The 26,532-nt window shown below is 46.4% G+C and overlaps 1 protein-coding gene across 2 annotated transcripts in view; it reads right to left on the bottom strand.

Moving 5' to 3' along the window:
- The window catches only part of RNF130 (ring finger protein 130), a 111,893-nt gene that overhangs the window by 48,041 nt on the left and 37,320 nt on the right, over positions 1-26,532 (bottom strand). For both annotated transcript variants that reach the window (XM_075900529.2, XM_075900528.2), the window contains exon 3: positions 10,469-10,719. In XM_075900529.2, the coding sequence (XP_075756644.1) occupies positions 10,469-10,719 (251 nt within the window). The remainder of the gene's footprint in view (positions 1-10,468; positions 10,720-26,532) is intronic.

Below are 26,532 nucleotides of genomic sequence, written 5' to 3'. Positions count from 1 at the left end.
GGAAGCCTGCTAAAAAACCTGTGGGTCCCCTAGATGATCGAGCTATAAAAGGAGCAATCAAGGACGATAAAGCCATTGCGGAGAAACTAAATGATTTATTTGCTTCAGTCTTCACGGCTGAGGACGTTGGGGAGATTCCTGAATCTGCACCGTCCTTTGTGGGTGATGAATCTGAGGAACTGTCCCGGATTGAAGTGTCATTAGAGGAGGTTTTGGAACAAATAGAAAAACAATGTTAACAAATCTCCGGGACCAGATGGCATTCATCCAATGGTTCTAAAAGAACTCAAATGAGAAATTGCTGAGCTATTATTTGTGGTTTGTAACCTATCCTTTAAATCGGCTTCTGTACCTAATGACTGGAAGGTAGCCAACGTGACACCAATATTTAAAAAGGGCTCTAAATGTGATCCTGGCAATTACAGACTTCAGTACCAGGCAAATTTGTCGAAACAATAGTAAAGAATAAAATTGTGAAGCATGTAGAAGAACATAATTTGTTGGACAAAAAAGTCAACATGGTTTCTGTAAAGGGAAATCATGTCTTACTAATCTGTTAGAGTTCTTTGACGGGGTTAACAAACATGCGGACAAGGGGGATCCAGTAGATATAGTATACTTGGATTTTCAGAAAGCCTTTGACAAGGTCCCTCACCAAAGGCTCTTGTGTAAATTACATGGCCATGGGATAAGAGGGAAGGTCCTTTCTTGGATTGAGAACTGGTTAAAAGACAGTATTGGGATCAGCAGAGGTGCACACGGCATCCCAGTCTGCACGTCTCAAGGCTGGCCACTCAACGCACGCGCCCCAGCGCCTGGAGAGAGACGCGTGTGGCTGTAGTGGCAACTCCATCTCTGGGACCCGAGAATTGGGGAGAAGGGGGGGAAAGGAATTGGTAGAGGGGGACCGGTGCCTGGCTCTGGAGGGGGGATTGGGATAGGGGTGTGTGTACCTGGCTCTGGGGAAGGGAATTGGGTTGAGGGGGTGTGCCTGGCTCTGGGGAAGGGAAGGGGGATTGGGTTGAGGGGGTGCCTGGCTGTGGGGAAGGGGATTGGGTTGGTGTGTGGGTGCACGCCTGGCTCTGGGGAAGAGGAGGGGGATTGGGAGGGGAGGAGCAGCCAGCATGCTTCCTGAGACCTGGGATCCCCAGGTACTGAGCCCAGTTGTGTCTGTCCCCTCCTCCTGGCCAGACCCGCCCCCCCCCCACTAGTACCCTGCCCCAGCACCCTGTCCCCTGCCCCCACCAGCACGGTTGGAGGCCACATTAGTGAGGCTTGGGGGGGGGTTTGGAATGGTTATTTTTTTTGCATCTCACTTGTTTGGCCCCGACTGACTTTTCTGTGGGTCAGTGACCCCTGACTAAAAACAGGTTCCCCACCCCTCTCAAATAAAGACAACGCTGAAACATTTTGTGTTTGACATTTTATTTAAAAATGAAGCCTGACCAACAAGCCCACAATTAGGGCCAAGCCCCCATCTGGCCGCAGCACCATAACACTCCTGCACCCCCGGAGGCCCCAAACCTGAGCCTATCATACACTGGAACCCCCTGTCCTGAGCCTCTCAGCCCCAAATCACGAGTCTTCTGCCACAACACTTCTGCTCCATCCACACACTGCAAATCTGTGTCCTGAGCTCATCATACTCCCAGCCTCCCTGCCCTGAGCCCCTCATGCACCCCAGCCCAAATTCCTGCACCCTTACAGCCACAAGCCTGCAGTTTGCTCAGCACCCCAACCCTCCACCTGACCCCAACAATCTCTAGCCTGGAGCCCCCTCCCTGAACCAGCATCCTCCTCTCTATTTCCTCCTGCACCCAAATTCCCTTCCAGAGCTTGCACCTCTCACTGCTTCCCACTGCTTTTTTTGTGAGCCACAACAGCAGTAGAGACAACATGAAGAGCCAGGGCAAAGTTGTTTTGGGGGGGGAGGGAAGGGAGAAGAGGAGGCAGGACTGTGAAGACCTGGGGAAAAGTTCTCACACACACACACACACACACACACACACACACACACACACACACACACACACACACACACACAGCTCGACAAATAATACAATCGACTCGGGAGAGCCGGGTTTGGTCGATCTAAGCATGCACAGATCGCCGGACAGCACAGCTGGCAAGCGGGGCTCGCCGCTGTTCGGGGAGCCGTGTGTGTGTGTGTGCGTGCGCGCACGCGAGCCCTCCCAGGACAAATGTACCGGCACCCATTTCCCCCCAGCGCGATGTGGCTCTTCGTCTGGAACAGGTTGGCCACCCGTGCCCTACAATATAGCACAGCAGATGCCAAGCAATCCTTAGAACCAAGGAACTTCTATTTTAGTCAAGTGTAGCATATGCGTAATGTGTACTAGATCATCACACTCATTTAATGAGATGTACTGAAATGAGAGGGTTCTTGGGGAAGTATCAAGTCTTGATTTTCAATTGATCCTTAACTCATTTTCTGCTTAGGCATATAACTGCAGGTGTACATGCTTGTACATTAACACTCGTGCACACTGGATGAAAAAAATCCAGCCTGTGCATATACATGGTCCTAGTATATCAGAACTAAAGCATATATGGATACTGATGAAAATTTAATTCCTTAATGTCTTAGCTCATAACATGTCATCTAAGAACTTCCCTCACATCTCAGGATATCAGAGTTTCTATAACAAAACCCTAAGAAAAGTGTATTTTGGTGTATTGCGGCTGATAGACTAATGGTCATTTCCACTGATAGCTCACACCATTTAAGAAATTTGTATTAATATTATTAAAACGTTTGGTACATTAACACATTAATTATGACTATAAAGCGGATCTAGCAAATGGGTGTTCTAAAGATGACTAGTGATTCAATATCCATGATCTCTTATCTTTGTATCAGAAAAGGCATCTGTGTGAACAAAGATACTATTATTCACAACTAGAAGATTTACCCAGTGTTGGTCGGGTTCTTATCTCAAATACCTTTTGTTTTTCTTCATTTAAATCAGGGCTACTTAACACCCGGCCCGCAGCCCCTTTGTTTGGGGCCTGCGCTGTGGTTTGGATTTACATGGGGCTCAACAAGGCCTGTGAGTGGGAGCCAAACAAAAAATTAGTCAATTTAATGGTCTTCAGTTTGTGTGTTTTAGTAGTTAAATTCCTGGACTGTCATTACCCATTAAGTGCTGTCACATGGGTGGAAATCAGGTAAATACTGCATTTTATTAATATCAGCAGAACTGACTTAAATGGGGCCTGGAAGTTCTGTAGTCTTGCCTGATTCTTTATATTCATGCCCATCAGTGTGAAAGAAGCTATTTGCATATATATTTGCATGTATTTGCAGCCACACTTAAGTTGTGGCCCTCAGCATGTGCTGTGAGTATCATTGTGGGCCCTGGTGTATCATTAACAGGTAGGGCTACTCTGGAGGAGGCAGAAGAATGTAGATTGTGGTGTGACTCAGTCATCTCCTGTGTTCGGTAACTGTACTGACCATCACACACTGCACCAGATCCTGAAATAATTTAAATAATCTGCCACGGATGGGTGAGGGAGCATCACTGATCTGGTCATGACAATGAGAAATTAGCCCAAGCTGTAACTTCTTTCTTTTGGCTTCAGCTTCTTGTTCCTCCCTTGTCTATCCAGGGTGTTCAGATACATGCTTCTTCAGCTCTGCATTGAGGGTATCCTTGGTTGCTGATAGGCCACACTACAGCATGTATCTGTCTTTGAGCTTCTAAGGCAGGGGTGGGGAACCTTTTTTGGGTCGGCAGCCACTGACATTCAGAAAAAAATCAGTCAGGGGCTGCACACAAGTGAGAAGCAACACCAGAGAGTCTTCAAGGATCCACACTAGTAGATTTTGTGGGCTCCAGCCCTACGGGGAGTAAGCGGGGAAGCTGGAGCCCCGAGCCTCGGGAGCCATATCTGGCCCACAGGCCTTAGGTTCCCCACCCTGGCTGTAAGGGATACCCACAGGGCCACTGCAACAGTGAGGAGCCGCCAAGTGGTTAGTACCAAGTCTGCCTATACCAGGGAGGCTGTGGATCATAACGATGGTATGATTGTGGCCCATGGTGGAACTGGGCTCTATATGATGGACAAGAAGAGCAACAGGAGATTAAGTCCTCTTGTTTGTTTTCTGACTTGGTGGAAGAGAAGGGTGGGTGCATGACCTGAGATTGTCAGTGAGTCTGGAGCTCTGGATGAACTCTGTAAGGGGGCCTTAGTAAAGACCAAGGCAAAACCAGTCCGTCACGCACCAAAAAGTCCATCACACATCCAAAGTGTGATGATGCTGAAGGTATTAGTACAGTGGTTGCAGTGCAGAGTTGCCTGTACCAAAGGAGTCAGTAACATGGGTCTGATAGTATGGTCCCATACCTGGCATCCCACAGGTGGTAAGATGTCTATGTACATATGGTAGGAGCCTGTTTGGGGCAGATTTTCTATATTTCTTGCACCAGACAGCACTGATGATTCCCTGCCTGTGCCCATTGGTACTACAAGAACCTCAATACTGAATTTAGATGTCTTTGCTGCAGTTGGCACCAACAAATGTGCAGGAGATTAGCTTTTACCCTGAGCAGGGCTCACTGTAGGGATTCATCACCCTTTTCTTCTAGGCCTTGTGTCAGTGGCTTGTCGACATCCCTTTGGGGGTTGTGGTGAGATTTTCTGCTGTCTGGGGCTCTGGTGCAGCTCGGGTGATTGAAGGGCTGTCTGTGAGGAAACGTTTTAACCTCAGACCTTTTTTGAATCTGGGCTCCAGTTGCCAGCACAAACCACACCTCTGTGGGATGCATTCTTCTCCACTTAGAATGTCCATCAGTCACTGGGATAGATTCCTTTCAACTGACACTTTTTGAAGCCCGGAGAGCTGAGCATACCCTCATAGAATCAGAGCTGGAAGAGACCTCAACAGGTCATCAAGTCTATACTCCTGCCCAAAGCAGGACCAATCCCATCTAAATCAACCCAGCCAGGGCTTTGTCAAGCCAAGACTTAAAAACCTCTAGGGATGGAGATTCCACCACTTCCCTAGGTAACCCATTCCAATGCTTCGCCACCTTCCTAGTGAAATACTTTTTCTTAATATCCAACCTAGACCTCTCCCACTGTAACTTGAGACCACTGCTCCTTGTTCTGCCATCCGTCACTACTGAGAACAGCCTCTCTCCATCCTCTTTAGAACTTCCCTTCAGGAAATTGAAGGCTGCTATCAAATCCCCCCCTCATTCTTTGCTTCTGCAGACTAAACAAATCCAAATCCCTCAGTCTCTCATAGGTCATGGGCTCCAGCCCGCTAATCATTTTGGTCACCTTCCACTGGACCCTCTCCAATGCGTCCACGTCCTTTCTATAGTGAGGGGCCCAGAACTGGACACAATACTCCAGGTGTGGCCTCACCAGAGCTGAATAAAGGGGAATAATCACTTCTCTAGATCTCCTGGCAATGCTCCTCCTAATGAATCCTAATATGCCATTAGCCTTCTTGGCTACAAGGGCACACTGTTGACTAATATCCAGCTTCTCATCCACTGTCATCCCCAGGTCCTTTTCCACAGAACTGCTACTTAACCAGTCGGTCCCCAGCCTGTAACAATGCTTGGGATTCTTCCATCCCAAGTGCAGGACTCTACACTTGTCCTTGTTGAACCTCATCACATTTCTTTTGGCCCAATCCTCTAATCTGTCTAGGTCACTCTGGACCCCTATCCCTGCCCTCCAGCATATCTACCTCTCCCCCTAGCTTAGTGTTATCTGCAAACTTGCTGATGGGTGCAATCCATCCCCTCATCATCATTAATAAAAATGTCGAACAAAACCGGTACTAGAACAGATCCTTGGGGCACTCCACTAGAAACCAACTGCCAACCTGACATTGAGCCATTGATCACTACCCGTTGGGCCCAACAGTCTAGCCAGCTTTCTATCCATCTTACAGTCCATTTAGCCAATCCATACTCCCTTAACTTGCTGGCAAGAATTCTGTGGAGACCATATCAAAAGCCTTGCTAAAGTCAAGGTATATCACATCCGCTGACTTTCCCATATCCACAGAGCCAGTTACCTCATCATAGAAGCTAATCAGATTGGTCAGGCATGACTTGCTCTTCATGAATCCATGTTGACTATTCCTGATCACTTTCCCCTCTTCCAAGTACCTCAAAATGGATTCACTTTTCCAGGGACTGGGGTAAGGCTGACTGGTCTCTAGTTCCCTGGATTGTCCTTCTTCCCTTTTTTAAAGATGGGCACTACATTTGCCTTTTTCTAATCATCCAGGAGCTCTCCCAATCTCCACAAGTTTTCAAAGAATGGCCAAAGGCTCCGCAATGACATTTGCCAACTCCCTCAGTTCTCTTGGATGCGTTAAATCTGGACCCATGGATTTGTGTATGTCTAGCTTTTCCAAATAGTTCCTAACTTGTTCTTTCCCCACCAAGGGCTGTTCACCTCCTTCCTCTACTGCATTGTTTAGTGCATTAGTCTGGGAACTGACCTTGTCTGTGAAGACCGAGGCAAAGAAAGAATTGAGTACTTCAGCTTTTCCCATATCATCTGTCACTAGGTTACCTCCCTCATCTAGTAGGGGCCCCACACTCTCTCTCTCTCTCTGATCACCCTCTTCTTGCTAATAACTATAGAAACCCTTTTTGTTACCCTTCACATCCCTTGCTAGCTGCAATTCCAATTGCACTTTCGCCTTCCTGAAAACTCCCCTGCATTCTCGAGCAATATATCTATACTTCTCCCTAGTCATCTGTTCAATTTTTCACTTCTTGTAAGCTTCCTTTTTGTGTTTAAGCTCACCAAGGATTTCCCCAGTAAGCCAATCTGGTCGCCTATCGTATTTGCTTTTCTTGCTGTGCATTGGGATTGTTTTTTCCTGTGCCTCCAATAAGGATTCTTTAAAATACTGCCAGCTCTCCTAGACTCCTTTATTTAAGCATTCCAGGGAATCCTGCCCATCAGTTCTCTGAGGGAGTCAAAGTCTGCTTTTCTGAAGTCCAGGGTGTGTATTTTGCCACTCTCCTTTCTTCCTTTGGTCAGGATCCTGAAATCTCTCTCATGATCACTGCTTCCCAGGTTGTCACCCACCCCTACTCCCCGTACTAGTTCCTCCCTCTTTGTGAGCAGCAGGTCAAGTTGCACATAGCCCCTAGTCAGTTCCTTCAGCACTTGTACAAAGACGTTATCCCCAACATTTTCCAAAAACTTCCTGGATTGTCTGTGTACTTCTGTATTGGTCTCCCAACAGATGTCAGGGTGATTAAAGTCCCCCATGAGAACCAGGGCCTGTGATCTGGAAGCTTCTCTCAGTTGTCTGAAAAAGCCTCGTCTACCTTAACCACCGGTGGTCCCTAGCAGACACCAACCACAACATCACCCCTGTTGCTTCCACCTCTAAACTTAATCCATAGACTCTCAACAGGCTTTTCTCCCTCTATATACTGGAGCTCTGAGCAATCATACTGCTCTCTTACATACAGTTCAAATCCTCCTCTTTTCCTCCCCCACCTGTTCTTCCTAACAGTTTATACCCTTCCATGACAGTGCTCCAGGTATGCGAGTCATCCCACCAAGTCTCCGTTATTTCAATCAAATCATAGTTCTTTGACTGGGCCAGGGCTTTCTAATTCTTCCTGTTTCCCCATCTTCTTGCATTTGTGTACAAACACCTTAGATAACCAGTTGATCACCCTACCTTCTCCATTTGAGTCAGGGGTCCTCCTTTGTTGCTCATTTCTCCTTGTGTTTCTTCCCAGTATCTGACTTCCTCACTTACCTCAGGGCTTTGGTCACCGTCCCCAGACGAATCTAGTTTAAAGCCCTCCTAACTAGGATTCCAAGCCTGCCTACGAAGATGCTCTTTCCTAGCTTGATTAGGTGGATCCCATCTCTTCCTAACAATTCTTGTGCCCAGAACAGAGTCCCATGGTCTAAGAAACCAAAGCCCTCTCTTCAACACCACCTGTGCAACCATGCATTTACTTCTTCAATTCGACGATCCCTACCCAGACCGTCTCCTTCAACTGAAAGGATGGACGAGAACACCACTTGCGATTCAAATTTCTTGATCCTTTTTCCTAGCGCTACATAATCCGCAGTGACCCACTCAAGGTCATTCTTGGCCGTATTGTTAGTTCCTACCTGGAAAAGCAGGAAGGGGTAGCAATCCGAAGGTTTGATCAGTTTTGGAAGACTCTCGGTCACATCCTGGATGCGAGGTCCTGGTAAGCAGCATACTGAGATTGCAGGTCTGAACGGCAGATGGATGACTCTGTCCCTCTTAGGAGGGAGTCCCTGACCTCCCCCGCCTTCTTCGTTTAGGGGTGGTGGTCATGGAACCCCCATCCCTAGGACTATGCATCCCATGCCTTCTGGTAGATGGTGTTCCCTTCTGATTTCTTCCCTGAGAGGTCCCCGCCACAGCATTTTCCACCACAGTGTCTGTGGAGAAAGCCTGAAAGCAGTTACTTACCTCTACAGAAATGGGGGATACCTGAGTTGGCCGCCTTCTTCTTCTAGTGGTTACATACTACCAGTTCTCTTCCTTGTCTTATACTGCCCTCACTGGCTTTTCAGCCTGCTGTGCCTGCAGGATTAAACGCTGCCTTCTATCGAGGAAGTCTTCATGCTCTCTGATAGAACGTAGGGTTGATACTTGGGCCTTAAGTCCTCTAATTTTTTCTTACAAAATGCCAACCAACTTGCACTTAGTGCAGATGAAATCCCTTCTTTCTTCCAGGAGGAAGACAAACATGGCACATGCAGTGCAGGTAATAACAGCAGACCTATCACCATCCATACATGCCTTTCTTCTGAGAGATTCTTTAGATGTTTTAGATGCCTCCTTGAAGGGCGGGAGAGAGAAAAGGAAAAAAAATTCTTCAAGAAAAAGAGCACTATACACTACAGGAGTTTCCCAGGGTAAATTTCCAAGCAAACTCCCATGCTGGCTGCTGCCCTGCTCTGGCTGTCTTGTTTAGAAGGTGGAGACTAGACCCAGGTCAAAGACTTGCCTCTGATGCAATCAACCTCTGAAGGCCCACCAGAGCTCAGGAAGCTTTGATAATAGTTTAGTGAAAGATTTTAAAGAATGGCAAGTGTATTGTGTCCCCTTCCCACACCCTCTCAAAGCTCCCCGTTATCAGCCCTTGGTTGCTGACTCTTTGCTATATAAAGCCCTGGACTGTTTGATAATCAGTGGGAGGGGCTAAGGATCAACCAATGAGCAGAGGCTTCTAGTTTTCAAACCTTGATTAGAAACTCACAGCTTCCACCTGCCAAACCACAGCACGCACTCCGGGGGGGAGGCGGGGGAAGATCCCCAAACCCCAGACAGACAAACACAAGCTCAGCACACAGCAAGAAACCCCCAAACACAAACACACACTACAGACAGCCACTTCCCTCAAGGGTCCTGTATTAGCTCCTTCTCCACCTGGAAAAGTCCCTTTCAAAACTCCATTATCAGTCCCTGTTCGCAAGCTCCCAGGTCACTGACTCAGACGGGATGGAGGAAAGAATGAAGTTTTTTTTTTTTGGCCAATAGACAAAATAGATAGAATAAAGAAAAAGAAAAAGAAAGAAAAAGAAAAAGCTTTAAAAAGTGCTAAAGATTAACCTCTTTACAATTGCTAATCATCCAGTAACAAATAGTCAGGGGCTATTGAAAAAGAACTAAGGAGAGTTTATCTGCACAACACCAGTTAGCCTTATGGCAGAACACAAGGGGATAGCACATGTGCGAGCTGAATAGACACTGCTACGAAAGTTCTCTGATCAGCAGTGCAAGGACAGATACATCTCTTAGAATAGAAAACCCAAAGGGACATTACTTGAAGCAGCAGCAGAAAATATTGTATTGCATTGTACATCACTTTATAACAACTGGGTCTTTTGTTTAGAGTTCTTAAGGAATTTTTAAACTTTAAGTAATCCCACATACATAGTAGATTCCAGAAACTAAAAAATAATCGGAAAATGCATTCTTTCTTTAGAATTTTTATGTCCTACTACACACAGCTCTTGAGTAATTCACTTTAAATTTTTCAGACTAAGAGGGGTAGATATATAAAAATCTACAATATACTTTCTTAGACTAATTTTCAAGGGTAGATCACACTTTAGTTTGTGGCTCAATAATAAAGAATTTGCAATGCCAATCAACTAGAGTATCTTACTGTATAAAATAATATTCCTTCCTAGTTTTTGCATGGAGACTTTCTATAATTGTTACTCCTCATAGCAAGCATTTGCTAGATTAATTAAAACACGAGTAGCCCTGTGGCACCTGAGAAACTAACAAAAGTCTCTAAGTTGCCACAGGACTACTCATTTTTATGTTACAGACTAACATGGCTACCCCTCTGAGATGGTATAATTATTCTTATAATTAATATATGATCCAATAGTCAACTACTGTAATATATAAAAACATCTAAATAGAGAGAAGCAAGGGACATCTTACCTGATTCCTGTCACGTGCATTTGTGTACCTGATCTTCTGGATGAAGTAAAATATTAACCACGCTGAAGAAATTATCATCAAAACGATGAATGATATTGACACAAAGACTAGAGAGCCACGACTAATATTCTTCGGAGGAACACGAGCTCCAACTGCTATTGCCATCAGGACAGAGATGTTCTTTTCCAAGTAATTTAGGATCTCCTTTACTTTGGATTCTGTAATCATGACAGCAACAATGTCTCCAGTTCCTAGAAAAAAGACAGATAAAAGTCCACTCACTTTACAGCCAAAGATATCACAGCACACTGTTCACGCCAAAGGACTTAAAGGATTCATCTTGTGCTCCGGAACACCTTGTGGCTGTTTAGCAACTTATAGCTTGTACTGCAGAGAGCTCTGAATAGCGATGTTAAGTTTCCAGTGTGCTACCATGTCTTTGAATGTTACAAATTTATAGATTGCCCTGGGTGCTGTTTTTTGAAAGTGTATGTGTACAGGCAGTCCCCGGGTTACGTACAAGATAGGGACTGTAGGTTTGTTCTTAAGTTGAATCTGTATGTAAGTCGGAACTGGCGTCCAGATTCAGACACTGCTGAAACTGACCGCCACTTCTGACTTACATACAGAATCAACTTAAGAACCCCAAGCGTCCCCAAGTCAGCTGCTGCTGAAACTGATCAGCAGCTGATTCCAGGAAGCCCGGGGCAGAGCAACTCTGCCTGGGGCTTCCTGTAGTCAGCGCTGGTCAGTTTCAGCAGAAGCTGACTTGGGGACGCCTGGGGCAGAGCAGCTGGGGTGCTACTGGACCAACCCAGCAGCACCCCATCTGCTCTGCCCCAGACGTCCTGATTCAGCCGCTGCTGAAACTGACCAGCAGCGGCTGAATCAGGACCTGGGGCAGAGCAGCTGGGGTGCTGCCGGGTTGGTCCAGTAGTGCCCACAGGCGCTGCAGGACCAATCGGCAGCACCCCAGCTGCTCTGCCCCAGAGTCCAAAACAAAAGCCTGCTCTGCTGGGGGGGGGGCGGAGCACACTAGCTGCGCCCCCCCCCCAGCAGACCAGGGACACGGGGAGCAGAGCTGCAGCGGCAGCGGGGTGCCGCGCCTCTGAGGCTTTGCTCTGGCAAAGCCTCAGAGGCGCGGGACCCCCCCGCGGCTGCGGCTTCAGTCCGGGTGCCTGTGGTCTGCTGGGGACCATCCCCAGCAGACCACAGGCACCGGGTCTCATGCGGCAGCAACGGGGGTTCCCGCGCTTCTGAGGCTTTGCTCTGGCAAAGCCTCAGAAGCGCGGGAACCTGCCCGCTGCTGCCGCTTGGGTCCCGGTGCCTGTGGTCTGCTGGGGACGGTCCCCAGCAGACCACAGGTACCGGGTCTCATGCGGCAGCAGCGGGGGTTCCCGCGCTTCTGAGGCTTTGCTCTGGCAAAGCCTCAGAAGCGCGGGAACCTGCCCGCTGCTGCCGCTTGGGTCCCGGTGCCTGTGGTCTGCTGGGGACGGTCTTCAGCAGACCAGGGGCACCGGAGCAGCTTACGAACGGGGCTTTCTCGCCCCGACTTCCGGGGCGAGAAAGCTCCGTTCGTAAGTGCGGATCCGACGTAAGTCGGATCCGCGTAAGTCGGGGACTGCCTGTATTGAAATACGTAAAAGATGAATTTCTTCTCTATGCATGATATCCTGCAAACTTCAGCCACCAGATTCAAGCAGATATTTTCCTGGAACTTAAATACTATTCACAGAAGTCCCATTAGACAATTTCACTTCTACAGGAAAATGGCTTTTATTAGGACTTTTGTTTTTGTTTTTTTAAAACAGAACTTCATAGGTAACATCTATGCAAAGTGCAATGTGTTTCTCTTAGGAAGCCAAGTAATTAAAGGAGGAAAAGTCACTCTCAATTCTCCCTAGCAGGAGGCACCACAATGTTAAGTGTGGCAGAGATCTTTTTGGGAGGGGAGGGCAGGGAAGGGAAGAATATAAAATACCTGAAGAGGCAGGGAAGCAGGAGAGATGCCTAAGAAGTACATGCAATTAAAAACCATGTTGTAGCCCTATAAAATGTAAGTAACAGAGAATGCAGTAAACTCCTCCTGCAGTGTCAATGAATCAGATAATGTGTTTGAAGTTGGCAAGCTCCCAGCTCAAAAGAGCAACATTCCCCCCAAAAAACTAATCTAGATATGTTGATCTGTTACTTCCTGTAAAAAAAGACTTTAGTAGACCACTGTAGTTATCAAAAGACAAAAGTCAGAAAGTCTAGAAATTTAAATTCAAGGTCATACTTAATCCAAAACAGTCTATTTTCATATTTTGTAACTGAAGTTACTCAGACAACCACAATTCTGCCCAGGTATCTCTATTTACAGAGGAACCAAAACTAAGAAATAATTCTATCCAAGCAAGTGAAAAATGCTACCCCAGTTGCTAATATGCAAGTTCTGCCTCATAACTACTAATGAAAATATTGGCTCCAATGGTTTCCCTGAAAAACCCATTGCTTAATTGTGAAGATCACTGGAAACCAGGAAGTAAACAGGCTTGAAGTGTTTGAAGTCTGTACATAAAGAGATCACTGTCTCCTTCTAATTAGTTTGAGTACTTCTAGACCAGGAAAAGTCATGGAATGAAGGAGAGAAAAACAAATCAAATCAAGATTATCAATAGGAAATTTTCTCATCAATGCAGAGTATTGAGTGCAGGGCCTGTAAGTTGTACAATCAGAGCTGCTGGCTCGGATTAGACAGAGCACCTAGATGCGGTAGAAGCAGCTAAAGAAAGAGCTGGAAATGTGTTCTATAAGGAAAAAAAGTTCAGGAGTAGAGGATGGGTAAGTAAGTCAAGAGGCTCAAAATTGTAGCACTCAACAATCCAGAAAGCTGGGTAAAAGTGTGTGTGTGGGGGGGGGGGAGGAGTGGAGGTTGGAGAGAGGTCGGGGAGCAAGGACAGAGGGTCCTGCATAAGGGAAGTCATCTGTAGAGGCTCTTGACAGGTAAAATGTGAGAAGATACATGGCTCGGAGATCTGTTTTTACAAACAGCCTCTCTTTATTCCTGTCTTTTTTGTCTCCCTTTTCTCCTGGTGTAGAAAAGCAAGGGAACAGTTTTTCACACTAGTATGAAGGAGGAAGGACTTACCTTAGATAAAGTGACAATCTTTTTACCTCCTGCTTTTGGGGTGGAAGAGAACATCTAATGTTTCTCTATAGGATAGGGCATAGAGAACACAATATATCTCCTAAATCCCCCATTATGAAAACCAACAATTGAAAATGGTAGCATAATAATGGAGGATTATTAAGGTTGCCAGATGGTTTAACCAAAAATACCGAAAACCCACTGGGGGAAATTTTTTTTTTTTTTAAACAATAAGACCCTGAGCATTATTAATCAAAAAAATAAAAAATAAAAAACCCAGCATGGCCCCTTTAAGAACAGGTGCCCGGTATTTTCTGGATTATTTTAATACCGGACACCTCACAACCCTAAGGATCATGCTTAGACTATCTACAACTCTCAAATAAATTGTCCTCATTGACTTCTTAATATCACAAACGTAGTTGACAGAATGGTACCTGTTTTTCTCAGCAGAGAAGAAAAATCCTACCGTGAGAATTGATGTACATGGTAATTACTTGAAAACAAACTCTTACCCATTAAGAACAAATAGGAGTCCCCCACCAAAGAAATTATTTAACAGTTTATAGTATTTTAAATAAGCATGATAGGAGGAGAGTAATCAATCCAGCACATGTAAAACACCCACCACAAAATACAAAAAAATCCAGTGTTCCATTTGGAACTATTTTTTAAAGACAAGTTGACAAACTCAAAGCTTTAAACAAATGGAAGCCAACACAAGTTACAGAAAATATTATGAATGGTAGAGCACCAGAGAATCACAGAAGATCGCCAGTAGAATATCACTGTTCAGTCACCCCGTAATTTGCCCCACGCCCCCACAATACTAGGGACAGGAGGGAGAGCAGAAGTCTCCATGTGCTGCTCTTGCCTGAAAGTACTGCCCCTCCCCCAGTTCCCATTAGGGATGTTAAAAAGCATTTTTTTGTAAATGTAACCACTGAAGTTTTCAGCAGTTACAGGTTTACATGCAGAGCCACCTGTCCTCTCACAGCAGTGCAGGGAGAGGGGGAAAGAGAAAGATGGGAGCGGATGCTCACAGGGAACTGGTTTAAAATCTGATTCCCCACAAGCACTGGCTCCTGCCTCTCCCCCCGCCTCCCTTCTGTATCAGAGGCAATAGCACAGGGGGTGGGAGGTGGAGGGTGGACGGGAAGCTCCCTGGGAGCTGGTGCTAGTGAGGAACTTGATTAAAAGCTGGCTCCCCGTGACCACCAGCTCCTGCCTGCTCTTCCCCACCCACTGATGCCTCTGATACAGTGTGTGTGTGTGTGTGTACGGAGGGCAGGGGCGGGGGCTTGCGTGTAAACATGAAGATTAACAATTTAAACATGTATAACTAATACATCCCTAGCTCCCATTGGCCGGAAACAGGTCACTGCATCCAGTGGGAATTGTGGGGTTAGTACTGACTGAGGGGCCAGTATACAGAGCCACATGCCACCCTAGAAGCCACAGGGGCATGTTGGTCCCTTCTGGAAGAGATGTGGGTCGGGGGCCACCCAAAGTAAGTGTAATACCCTCCTGCATCCCATGTCCCTTTCCTGAGCCCCCTCCCAGAGCCAGCACCCTGTATCCCCTGCACTAGCCCTGACCAGTGTTCCCTCTAAGGTGCATGCCTGCGCAGGCGTGCACCAAGATTTTAAGGCCCACCCACCTCCTCAGCAGAGCAGTGGCTGCTCAGCTGTTCCGGGGCAAGGCCACGTGACAGGCAGCGACTCCGACCCAGGAGCAGCTCGGCAGCCACCATGTGGCACTGACCCTAGCTTGAGCTATGGGCTGCATAGTTGGAGGTGGCTTCTCCTGTGGCACTGGCCAGAGCCAGAGGTGCATGGTGGGCAGCAACTGTTCCTCCAGTGGTCCAGGCCAGGACCAGAGCCAGAGCTTTGTGGTGGATGGCCGCTCCGGCAGCTGGTGCCCAGGCCTGAGCTGTGGTGTTAGCCCTGCATTAAATAAACTGGTGACCTCCACCCAGGCCTTTCCATCACCAGACTTATGGCCACAGTCACCCTTCTCGGGGACAGATCTCAGCAGAGAAGACGATACACCTGTTGCCAGACCACAGCTGTGGCATGTTAGCAGCAGTGCCTTGGTGAAGCTATACTGGTAAGTATATTCAATAGATACGCGGGAGCAATTGGGGGTGCAACAGACTAACAGAATGTAACTAATGCATGAATCAGTGTAGACACACCCTCCTCTCAAAATATATACTTTTTATATCTAATCTCTCACATATATTTGCATATATTAGGTAGCAATAAATGAAACCTACATGTGTACCAGGAGCAAAAATATACATAAACCTGTCCTTGTCACATATCTGCATATGCATATAAAAACCCTACACGTCTACTTGATTGAAATGCATCGGATTGCACACATATAGATACTCAGCAATCTCGTTGACTGTAGTCTGGAGGGTTGATCCATTTAGATCCATGTTTCTAAAGAATGGTTTGGCTGGAAGTGTTAGGGTGCTGCACACAGACTTCTTAAAGGTCTTGGTACATGTCTGGATTATCCCCCTACCTACCTCCAAAAAAACCCAACAACTTGCCACTTGCTAGATCAGGTAGGTTATTTAAACTAGTACTTGCATGCCCTGGAAATATATGTGAATGTTAAGAAATGAGCATTAGCTGTAATTGAGACTGTTCAAAAATGTCAGCTCCTCTTACCTTTGTTCATAAATAGGGCGGGGAGCATTAAGTGATGGGTTTTACTGTAACCGGAGAATGAATAGTTATTGGATGTACTTCTTTTCTTCTTTAATTATGGACAGCAGCTGTAAAGCTAGGTAGACTGGGTCTTTTATGTAAGGGTCCTGTCATTTAGAGCTGTGTTTCTCAACCAGCGGTACGAGTAGCCCTCGGGGCACTCGAGAGACGTCTGGAGATACGTCAACAACTGAAATTTGCAGAAAACTTAATTTATGTTTTAAGTTTTACAGTGCTTTATTTTTACACCCAAAAATTTCATCGCCTGCCTGGCTACAATTAAGTTGTTTAAACAAATGTGTTATAATGGTAGAAAAAAATTGTGTGTCTAAAAACTAGGTACTGGGAGTACTCAATTTTTTTTGAAGGGGTACTTTATAAAAAAAAAAGGTTGAGAAACACTGATTTTTTGAGAGAGAGAGAGAGAGTGTGTGTTTGTTTCAAATTGTAGACCGGTATTTGTGAGTGGCTGAGAGAATGTGAAGTTTGTGTATTTCGAGGTGTATTCTTCTGTACGTGTGTTGTGAATTAGGGGGTGTGTGAATGTGTATATTGTTTCCATCTGTGTATTGTGAGAGCCTGGGCATTTTTAGAGTACATTAGTTTCCTTCTGTGTTTGTGGTCAGTGTGTGGTGTCATCTGTGCAGTGTGAGAGCTTGTGCGTCTTTCAGTTCCCATGGAGCTTGCAGTTCCCAGGTTGTTAGGTTGTGCATTAGTGTGTATTTCCAAAGGTAGATTGTATTAATATGGGTCAGCAGTGAGTTGTGTTAGCTTGTCCGTAATGCAGTATCAGTGCTTGCGTTTTGTCTCTGTGCTAAGCTATGTGGCCCGTGGGCAGGGGGACAGAATTGACCCAATGAAATCAAATATTCTAAACATGGTAAAAAGTGCACAGGATGGGTGTGTAGGAGTTGGGGAGCCTATGGATGCAGGAACAGTGGGAGCAAGGCTGGGTGAGAGTAAGACTGGATGCCAAGGTGGGTGGTTTTCAGCGTGGATGGAGGCAGGGTTATGCCCCTTGTTAATTATCCCTTGTTTTAGTATATTTTCTTACATAATTTAAATTATATAAAAACATTTTGCTAATAACTGGTGGGTGCCACAGTGGCAAACATCTGAACAAACTTACATGACATCAATACTGATGCACAAGACAAAACTCACTCTGCTCATGGATGAAAAAAATCTTAGAGCAGTGGTCACCAACTAGTAGATTGGAAGCTATTGGTATATCCTGGAGCCTCTGACAGGTGATCCTGACTGGTCTGGCAAGAAGGCTGTCTTCAACTGCCTCCTCTTCCCACTTAGTGTTGCTCCTGCCCTCTGTCTTGGAGCTGCCCCCAGGAACCTCCTGCTTGCTGTGCAGGGTGGAAGAAAGGGGTGCTAATGTCAGGGTGTATCCCTCCCTCTTTTCATACCCCCCATCTTCACAAAGTGAGCAGAGCGGGGCCTCGGAGAAGGGGTGGTGTAAGTGCAGGATCAGCGGGAAGGAGGCAGGGCAAGGGGTTTTGGGTTTGAGGTAGATCCTGGACTGACAAATTCAAAAAGCGATCTTGTACTTAAAAAAAGTCAGAGACCATTGTCTTAGAGGGAACACCCTCCCAGAGGGAATGTTTCTCACCCTCTCCTGTACTTCAACCACTTGCCAAGGATCAGCCTAGAGCCTCTTCCCACACTGAGAATCCCTAAGCCCCACCCCAGGACTGCCCTACCCCAGTAAAAGTGAGCGAGGATGAGGAAGAGTCAATGAGAAAATGAAAAGGGGGAAAATGGAGTGAGCAGGGCATGGCTTTCGGGAAAGGGCAGGGCTTCTGGCATATGGCTCTCCCCTAGAAGGTTTTTTTGGAAAGTTGTCCCCCACTTTAAAAATACTGAAGAGTTTTGCTCAAGTATGTCAGAATATCAGCCAGCAATAGCCAAACTAGTGTTTGAATAGAGAAGCTATTTATGGAGCCATCAGCAAAGCATAATTGACTAATATCCCATTAGCTTGTCTGTTTTTCTCTGAAAAAACTGCAGAAGCCTTTACTTTGTCATCAATTTAGGGCAAAGATTATGTGTCTTGGTCATGCTTTTGTAAAATGCCTAGCACAATGGTCACTGTTCCATAACTAAGGTTCTTTGCCACTACCGTAATATAATTTTACACATGGAAGGATTCAAAGGTAGACAAACCACTGCTACTGCTTCTGGTTCTACAAAGCCCGAGAAGGTACACTGAGGAAAAAAGGGAAAACAAGATGCGTGCCTATGAATGAAAATCTTAACTTTTAATCTGTGGAAACTTACTTTTCAGGGACCACATTGCTTAGGAAAGGCTTCCTAAAGCGGAAATTTCTTTAGTATGCCAACACCTATTTAACCAAAACACATAGAAAAGGGGAGAAAAAGTCCATCAAATGCTTTGCATCTTACATAGCTTCAAAACAGAAGAAAAACCTCTGAAATACTGAACATAACATTTTGAAAGTATCTATAGAAAGAAGATAATATATTAACATTGAAGTCACATCCTAAAATGCTAATCAGAACCAACATTTTAGACAACCAAGAACAAAGCTATTCTCCAGGAAAAAGACGATGGATGTTCACTGAGGTCAGCCACATCCTGTGAACTAAGGACAGACACTAGATCTAGGATACAACATTCACAGATGACAACATTTAATTTAATTATTAATGTATGGGGATCAATGCTCAGCTGAACATTATAAAATTTAAAAAACTTGTGTGAAGAGGGGGGAAAAGGAATGAGACAAAAGGAACTGAAGAAAGGGAAGAACTGAAAAGCAATAGGATGAGGAGGAAGGAGAAAGTGATAAGGAAGAAGGAACTAATAGGGAAGAAATAGTGGCACTCAGATAAAGAGGTTTTCCTATTTTAAAGGATGGGAAATTAAGTTCTGTAAACTACCAAAATTTTGTATTTTGGTAGCTCACTAGATTATCACAGAGTGATTGTGTTCACTCTGAGTTTAACCAGATTAAGAAAACAGGTAGACAGCTCTTTGAAAGAATCCTCATTTTCTTTCATATACAGTATTCCATTGTCTCATCAATACTCACAGTTTTACTCCTTCCTACTTTTACTTTCTTTGGTTACTGAATCTTCTTTTGAAACTTACAGGATTGGCCACTCTGGGAATGAGACAGACAGACCATAGGCCAGACTTAATCCAGCATGACAATTTTTATGTACTATCATCATCATTAGGGTCCTGACATCAGAAGAGAGCTAATAAATGTCTGTCAGTCAAAGTCAGCTGACATCCTGGAGAGTCCACTGGCACCTGGTTAAACAAGCTGGTGAGGACATGGGGAGAGGCAGATAAATGTTTTGTGAATATCTGACTCTTCCAAAAGCCATTAAAAAAAAAAAAAGAGTAGGCTGATGCGATTTAAGTTTGATGACAATAGGCCTTCCATAACAATCAGTAGTTATACTATGTTACAATGGATTTTAAGAAAGGAACATCATCTGTTTAGTCTTATTTGAAATAAGCCTTGTATAATTGGAAAGAGTGGCTATTACATATCACCCTAATTAGCTGATGGCAATTTGTCACAAGGGCATTTGCACCTAGAATCTGCTGACAATGCTTCCAGCCCTTCCCCTCACTTACCCACTATAGGAAGGGCAGGATTTATTTCAGTTATCAGAGTAGGAAACATATATAGTTGCAGATGTAACTGTCAAAGAAGTTTTCAGTGATCTTTGGAATAAGATGTATCATCTTTATAGAAGCCAGATTTCTCCTTTCTTGTATTACAACAATAAAAATATTCCACATTTACATGGCCATGCGAGTACTCCTAGAAGCATTTCAGTACACATGAAAATAAAAGTGACACACATTATGTGCTGTCCATGGGAGGATCAATCCCTTTGTTGTGAAAGACAGATTTCTAAACTAGCATTAGACCACTCAGAACAGATCACAAACACAGCTGAGGAGGCAGAAAGTGAATTTGCTCAAGTAATATGAAAGAATCATAAAATCATAGAATCCTAGGGCTGGAAGAGACCTCAGGAGTCATTGAGTCCAGCCCCCTGACCAAAGCAGGACCACTGATGGTAGCAACAGTTCCAGTAATGTTATGAACAAGCCTCCAGACTGCTACCAACATTTTAGCCACCATGTTTTTCACATCTGTGTCATGTTAGTAACAGTGGGAAGTTTTTCAGTAGAAGTAGCTACAGTAGACACAGCCTTGGAAGAATTGCAGAATACTAGAATTGGAAGGGACCTTGAGAGATCATCTAGTCTAGTCCCCTGCCCTCACAGCAGGACCAAGCCCCATCTATCATGACCCTTCTCAGACTTCTCTCTCTCAGACTAAATAACCCAGGTTTTTTAGCCTCATGTATCATTTTCTAGACCTTTCATCATTTTTGTGGCTCTTCTGTGGACCCTCTCCAATTTTGCCACATCTTTCTGAAACCTGGTACCCAGAACTGGACACAATACTCAAGTTAAGTCCTAATCAGCACAGAGTCGAACAGAAGAATTATTCCTCATGTCTCTCTCAAAAGACTCCTGTTAATACATCCAAGAATCAAGTTTCCTTTTTTTACAACGGCGTCATACTGTTGGCTCATATTTAGCTTGTGGTCTATTATGACCCCTAGATCTTTCTGCAGTACTCCTTCCGAGGCAGTCATTTCCCATTTTGTATACATGAAAAAGACAGTTTACCTGTTCTTGTAACTGGTGTTCTTTGAGATGTGTTGTTCACGTCCATTCCAATCAGGTGTATGTGCACAAGTGCTGGAAACTTTTTCCCTTAGCAGCAACCGTAGAGTTGGCTGTGGTGACCCCTAGAGTGTTGCCACTATATTAGTGCAGCTATATTAGAGCGCATATAGCACTGCCGCCCCTGCCCGCCCCTTGGTTCCTTCTTGCCAGCTACTTTGACAGCGTGGAAGGAAGGTGGGTAATTAAATGGATGTGACCACCACATCTTGAACACCAGTTATGAGAACAGGTCCTTTCTTCTTCCAGTGCTTGTTCACATTGATTCCAATCAGGTGAATCTCAAGCTGCTACCCCATGGAGGTGGGATCGGAGTTAGGAATCACAGATTGGAGCACTGTCCTACCGACAGCTGCATCCTCCCTAGAAAGCCTGTTGACGATGAAGTGCACCGTGAACATGGGTACGGAGGACAACATGGCTGCCCTACAGATCTCTTAGAGGGGAACCTGCACTACAAATGCAGTAGACAAGGCATGTGCCCTAGTCGAGTAACCCATCACCAGCAGGGGATGCAACCACTGCCAGACTATAATAGGTACATATGCACTGTATTATCCAAGATGATACACTCTGTGCAGAAATCAGATCCCATTTCATCTGTTCCACTATAGCTACGAATAGTTGAGTGGATTTCCAAAATGGCTTTGTACAGTTGATGTAGAAGGATAGGGCCCTTTTCACATTTAGCATGTAAAACACTCTTTGCCTAGTGCTAGAATACAGTTTTGGGTAGAAAACTGGAAGATATCTTGACCAAGATGGAATTAGGAGGTTGGGTGCAGCATGAGCTGCACCATGTCCTTGTGGAACACCGTCTATGGGGGCAATGAGAAAAGAGCTCGTAGTTCAGACACCCTTCTCACGGAAGTGATGGCCATCAGGAAGGCCACCTTCATGGACAGGTGAAACAATGAACAGTCAGCCATTGGTTCAAAGGGGTGGGTGTGTCCCATAAGTTTACTGAGCACCAAATTAATGTCCCATGTGAGTACAGGTAGGTGGGAGTATGGATACAACCTGTCCAACCCTTTCCTAAAGCAGGTTACTATTGGGTGACCAAAAAGGAAATGTTGGGAACACCCTGGAGGGATAGCAGACACAGCCGCTAAATGGATCTTAACAGAGGAGGGCCCTAGGCCCTACGTTTGTAAGTGCAACAGGTAATCCAATACCACCAGAATGGGTGCCCTCCTCAGGGAGACAGTCTGTTCTGCACATCACGAGGAAAACCTCCTCCATTTGGCCAAGTACACTGCCCTAGTGGAGGGCTTCCTGCCTCTTGAACCTGAGCTGAGCACTGAAGCTCTAACAGATTGAGCCATCCAGCTTCCATTTCATGAGGTGGAGAAAGGGGCATCTCAGACACCCAGACCTGCACTAATGTTGCGTGAGGAGATCTAGGTGAAAGGCTATCGGGGCCTCCACTGACAGGATAAGCAGGGTGGAGAACCAGTGTTGGTGCGGCCACACCAGCACTAGTAGAATCAGATATGCCTTGTCCTTCTGAGTCTTGAGTAGGACCTGATATAACAGGGGGATATGGAGAAATGCATACAATAGCTTCCCCCGCCCTCCCACAGGATTGCAAATAAGTCTGCTGTGGCGCCTGGACTGTGATTCTGGAATTAACAGAAGTCCTTGCACTTCTTGTTCTTCCATGTGGCAAATAGCGCTAGACGAGGGGTCCTCCACCTGCAGAAAACTGAGTGTAAAACGTCTATTTTGACTGACCACTTGTGGGCCAGGAAGGTCATGATAAGGGCATCCGCAAGCATGTTCTGCAGGCCCAAGAGGTACTAAGCCTCCAGATGGATCTTATGTCTTATTCAAAAGTGCCAAAGATTTTGGGCTTTGAGGGAAAGACGGGATGACCGTGACCCGCGGTCATCATGGTCATGCTGTCCATATACACTGACATGCAGTGACCCTGCATCTGAGAGTAGAATACTCAGCAGGCCAATGTGACTACTCTGCAGAGGACCAGATTCCCTGGGTTCTTAGGTTCCCCAAGTGGGCTCCCCACCCCAGGTCTGAACCATCTGTTACCAGAGTCATGGTAGGCACAGCAGGGTGAATGCCACTCCTTCGTCCAGACTGCGTGGATTAGACCACCATCTGTGGGTGGATATTACGTCTGTGGGATGAATACCACTAGGTGCAAACTGTCCTGCATCGGCAAGTAGACCAAGACGAGCCACCCCTGAAGGGATCTGAGGTGCAGTCGGGCATATCTGATCACGTGGCAGCATGATCCCATATGACTCAGAAGGCTGAGGCACGTCCTCACAGTTGTGATGGGATACTGAATGAGAGAGAATACCAAGTTCCGTATTATCTGAGATCGGGCTTCTGGAAGCGTCACCCAGCCCTGAGTCTAGAGTTGTTCCAATTAACTCTGTTCTTTGCACAGGACTCAGCACTGGTTTCTTTTTGTTGAAAAAGATGCTCAGAATCCTGAACAGCTCTAACATTAGTCTTACATGCATATGGAGCTGTTCCTGGAAGGTTGCTTCCAATAGCCAGTCATCCAGGTATGGGAACACTTGAACACCTCTTTTGTGCAGGAAAGTCATCATCACCGACATGCAACTGATAAACACACGGGGGGGGGGGGGGGGGGGGGGCAGTAGATAGGCAAAAGGGAAGAACTGTTAACTGATAATGCTCGTTCCATACCATGAATCTGAACTAGCGCCTGTGACACGGGAGGATCAATACATGGAAATGTGTGTCCTTCATGACAAGGGCAGCGTACCAGTCACCCAGATTCAGGCACTGAATGATTGTGGCCAGGGAGACCATATGAAACTTCTTTTTCCACATGTAGCAGTTGAGGTTTCTCTAGTCTAGAAATAGGTCTTAGAACCCCTTTCGCCTTCAATATTAGGAAAGAACGGGAGTAGAACCCCTTACCTCTTACCCTTAGCGGAACCTCTTGGATCACCCCCAACTTAGGAGCAACTGGACCTCCTGTCTTAGGAGATGCTCATGAGAGAGGTCCTTGAAGAGGGACAGGGAAGTGGGGTGCAAAGGTGGTCAGGAGAAGAATTGCAGGGGGTATTCCACTCCAACCATGCGGAGGGTCCAAAGTAATGCTGGCCCACGCATGGCAGAAGTAGGAGAGTCTGGCTGAAAACGAAGGGGAAGAATTCGGTGAGACTGGTGGCCTGCCCTTGGGAGCACCTTCAAAAACCCTGCTTTGTGCCTGGAGGAAGTTATTCCCCTGGTTTGGCTGCTAATAGGGGTTCTCCTCTTATTACTGTTTATATTGAGCCTACACTGTTGCTCTTGGCGTTGTCTAAGTGCAAACCTCCTCAGAGGGGGGTTGGAGTCTGAAGGCGTGCCTCTGGGTAGCAGTGGTGTGCATTCCCAAGGATTTCATAGTTGCCTGTGAATCCTCAGGTGTGGGGAGTTTGGAGTCCATCTGTTCAGAAAACTCCTGCCCTCAAACAGGAGGTTCTGCAAAGTGTGCTGGACCTCTGGAGGGGGACCCGAGACTTGTAACCATATCGATCTATGCATGGCCAACCCTGTCGAGAATGTTCTCACTGCTGAGTCCAACAAATCCAGAGCCACTTTCAAGGAGGTTCTGACTATGGTATGCCCTTTCTCTGGCAAGGCCCCAAACTCCTGTTGTACATCTGGGAGCAGGAGCTCTTTAAATTTTGAGTGCCTCCCAGGATTTAAAAGTATACAGACAGAGGACTGCCTGCTGGTTTGCAATCCTCAACTGTGGGCCCCCTGAAGAATACTCCTTCCTACCAAAAAGGCTGATCTTTTTAGCTTCCTTGGCTTTGGGTGCCGGCACCTGCTGCTCTCTCATTAACAGCTGACACAATGAGAGAGGAGGGGTGTGGGTGAGAAAAGAGGAATTCATACCTTTTGGAAGGCATGAAGTACCTACTTTCCACCCCTTTTGCAGTGAGTGGTACAGAAACAGGGATCTGCCATCGGTTATTATAATTAGACTGGATAGTCTTTATAATCGGCAAGGCCACCTTCGATGGGCCCTCTTGGGGTAATGTTTACCATTGGGTCCTATGGTTCTTGTATCTCCTCCATAAGGAGGGTCCATATTCTGGGCCATCTGGTGCAACAGCTCCTATGGTCAGCCAGATGAGGCCCCCACCACAGCATGATCCAGGGAAGAGGATGAAGCCGCCTGCAGTGGCAGTGGGTCCACGGAAGGCTCAGGGAGACAGTGGTCTTGTTCCTACCTCTCTGGCTGAGATGGCCACTCTTGATGCGAGGTGTGGTCCGGGACCTCAATTTCTGGGCTATCCCCCACAGCAGATTGAGACAGTGACAGAAGGTGTCCTCAACTGCCATCTGTACCCAGGAGATCAGGACTGATGGCTGGTAGAGACCACCGATTTAGAGTATCTGGGTACACCCTGGGACTGGTGGTATTCCCAGGGTGTCCAGAAAGGCCATTGTGTGGGGGGCGGGTGTCAGGAGGGAGGGAAGTGTCAAGTCCCCTATGGTCACTACTACTCCTGCAGGAACGCATCAACACCATGTCAGACTCCGACTGAGGACCATAGCGGCACCTATGATGCCAGTGCTGTATCGGTGGATGGCCTTGGTGATCTTGAAAGACAAGACCTGGAGCGGTGCCAATTCCCTCTTGATCTCGATCTGATCCAGGACTGGGAATGGGACCTCAACAAAAGCGTTGTGGCCCGCTCGGTGCCAAAAGTGATGGATCTCCACCTTTGTCACATGTACCCAGTGCTGAAGTGTCCACCGAAGGCACCAGTACAGTACGGTGCGCTGTGCCAGAGATGAGCCTTTGGAGGAAGAGGATGTTGATCTGCCTCGGTGCCGCTCCAAGGAATGAGGAAGCAAAAGCATCACTAGTTTACCCCTTGAACAGTGTGGTCTCGGCGGTGCTGGAGGCTTGTCCTACACCCTAGACACCTCAGTTTCTGAAATCTCTATGAGGTCCTGCATGGCCTCATAAGCGTCTGGCACTGATGAGGAGTTCAGTGCCTTTACTGGACTCCTACATCCTGGTGACAGGCTGCATGCCAGAATTGACGGCACCGCTCTCAGGGCCAGAGTCAACATCAAGTCCCGGACTTCACACTTGGGGAACTGCTTGCACTGTGCCTTGCTGCGGGTGTGTTTTGTAGGGTCATCTGCGACTGCCCTCTTTATGGTCACTGGCATTGGCAAGGTCAAGCGGTGCCTTGGGGCTGTGGCTTTTGGTGCCAGAGGGCTCTGGTGACGGGAGTCCTTGGCAGCACCAGCTTTCAACGTGGAATTGCACTGTGTACCGAGCTCGCACCCAGTGCGGTTTTCTTCGCCTGGGGAGGTTTTTACACTGCCTCATGAGTTGTTGGAATCGATACTTTTTTCTTGTGCAGGGCTTAAAACCCCTGCAGATTTTACATTTTCCACTGCTTAGGTGAAGAACATTGCACTGAAGACCCACGTCGTGCGGGTCGCTGTT

Source organism: Pelodiscus sinensis, chromosome 16 (genome assembly GCF_052426305.1).
Source record: "Pelodiscus sinensis isolate ZL-2025 chromosome 16, ASM5242630v1, whole genome shotgun sequence".
NCBI classification, from domain to species: domain Eukaryota; kingdom Metazoa; phylum Chordata; order Testudines; family Trionychidae; genus Pelodiscus; species Pelodiscus sinensis.
This window is presented reverse-complemented; position numbering and strand designations above follow the sequence as displayed.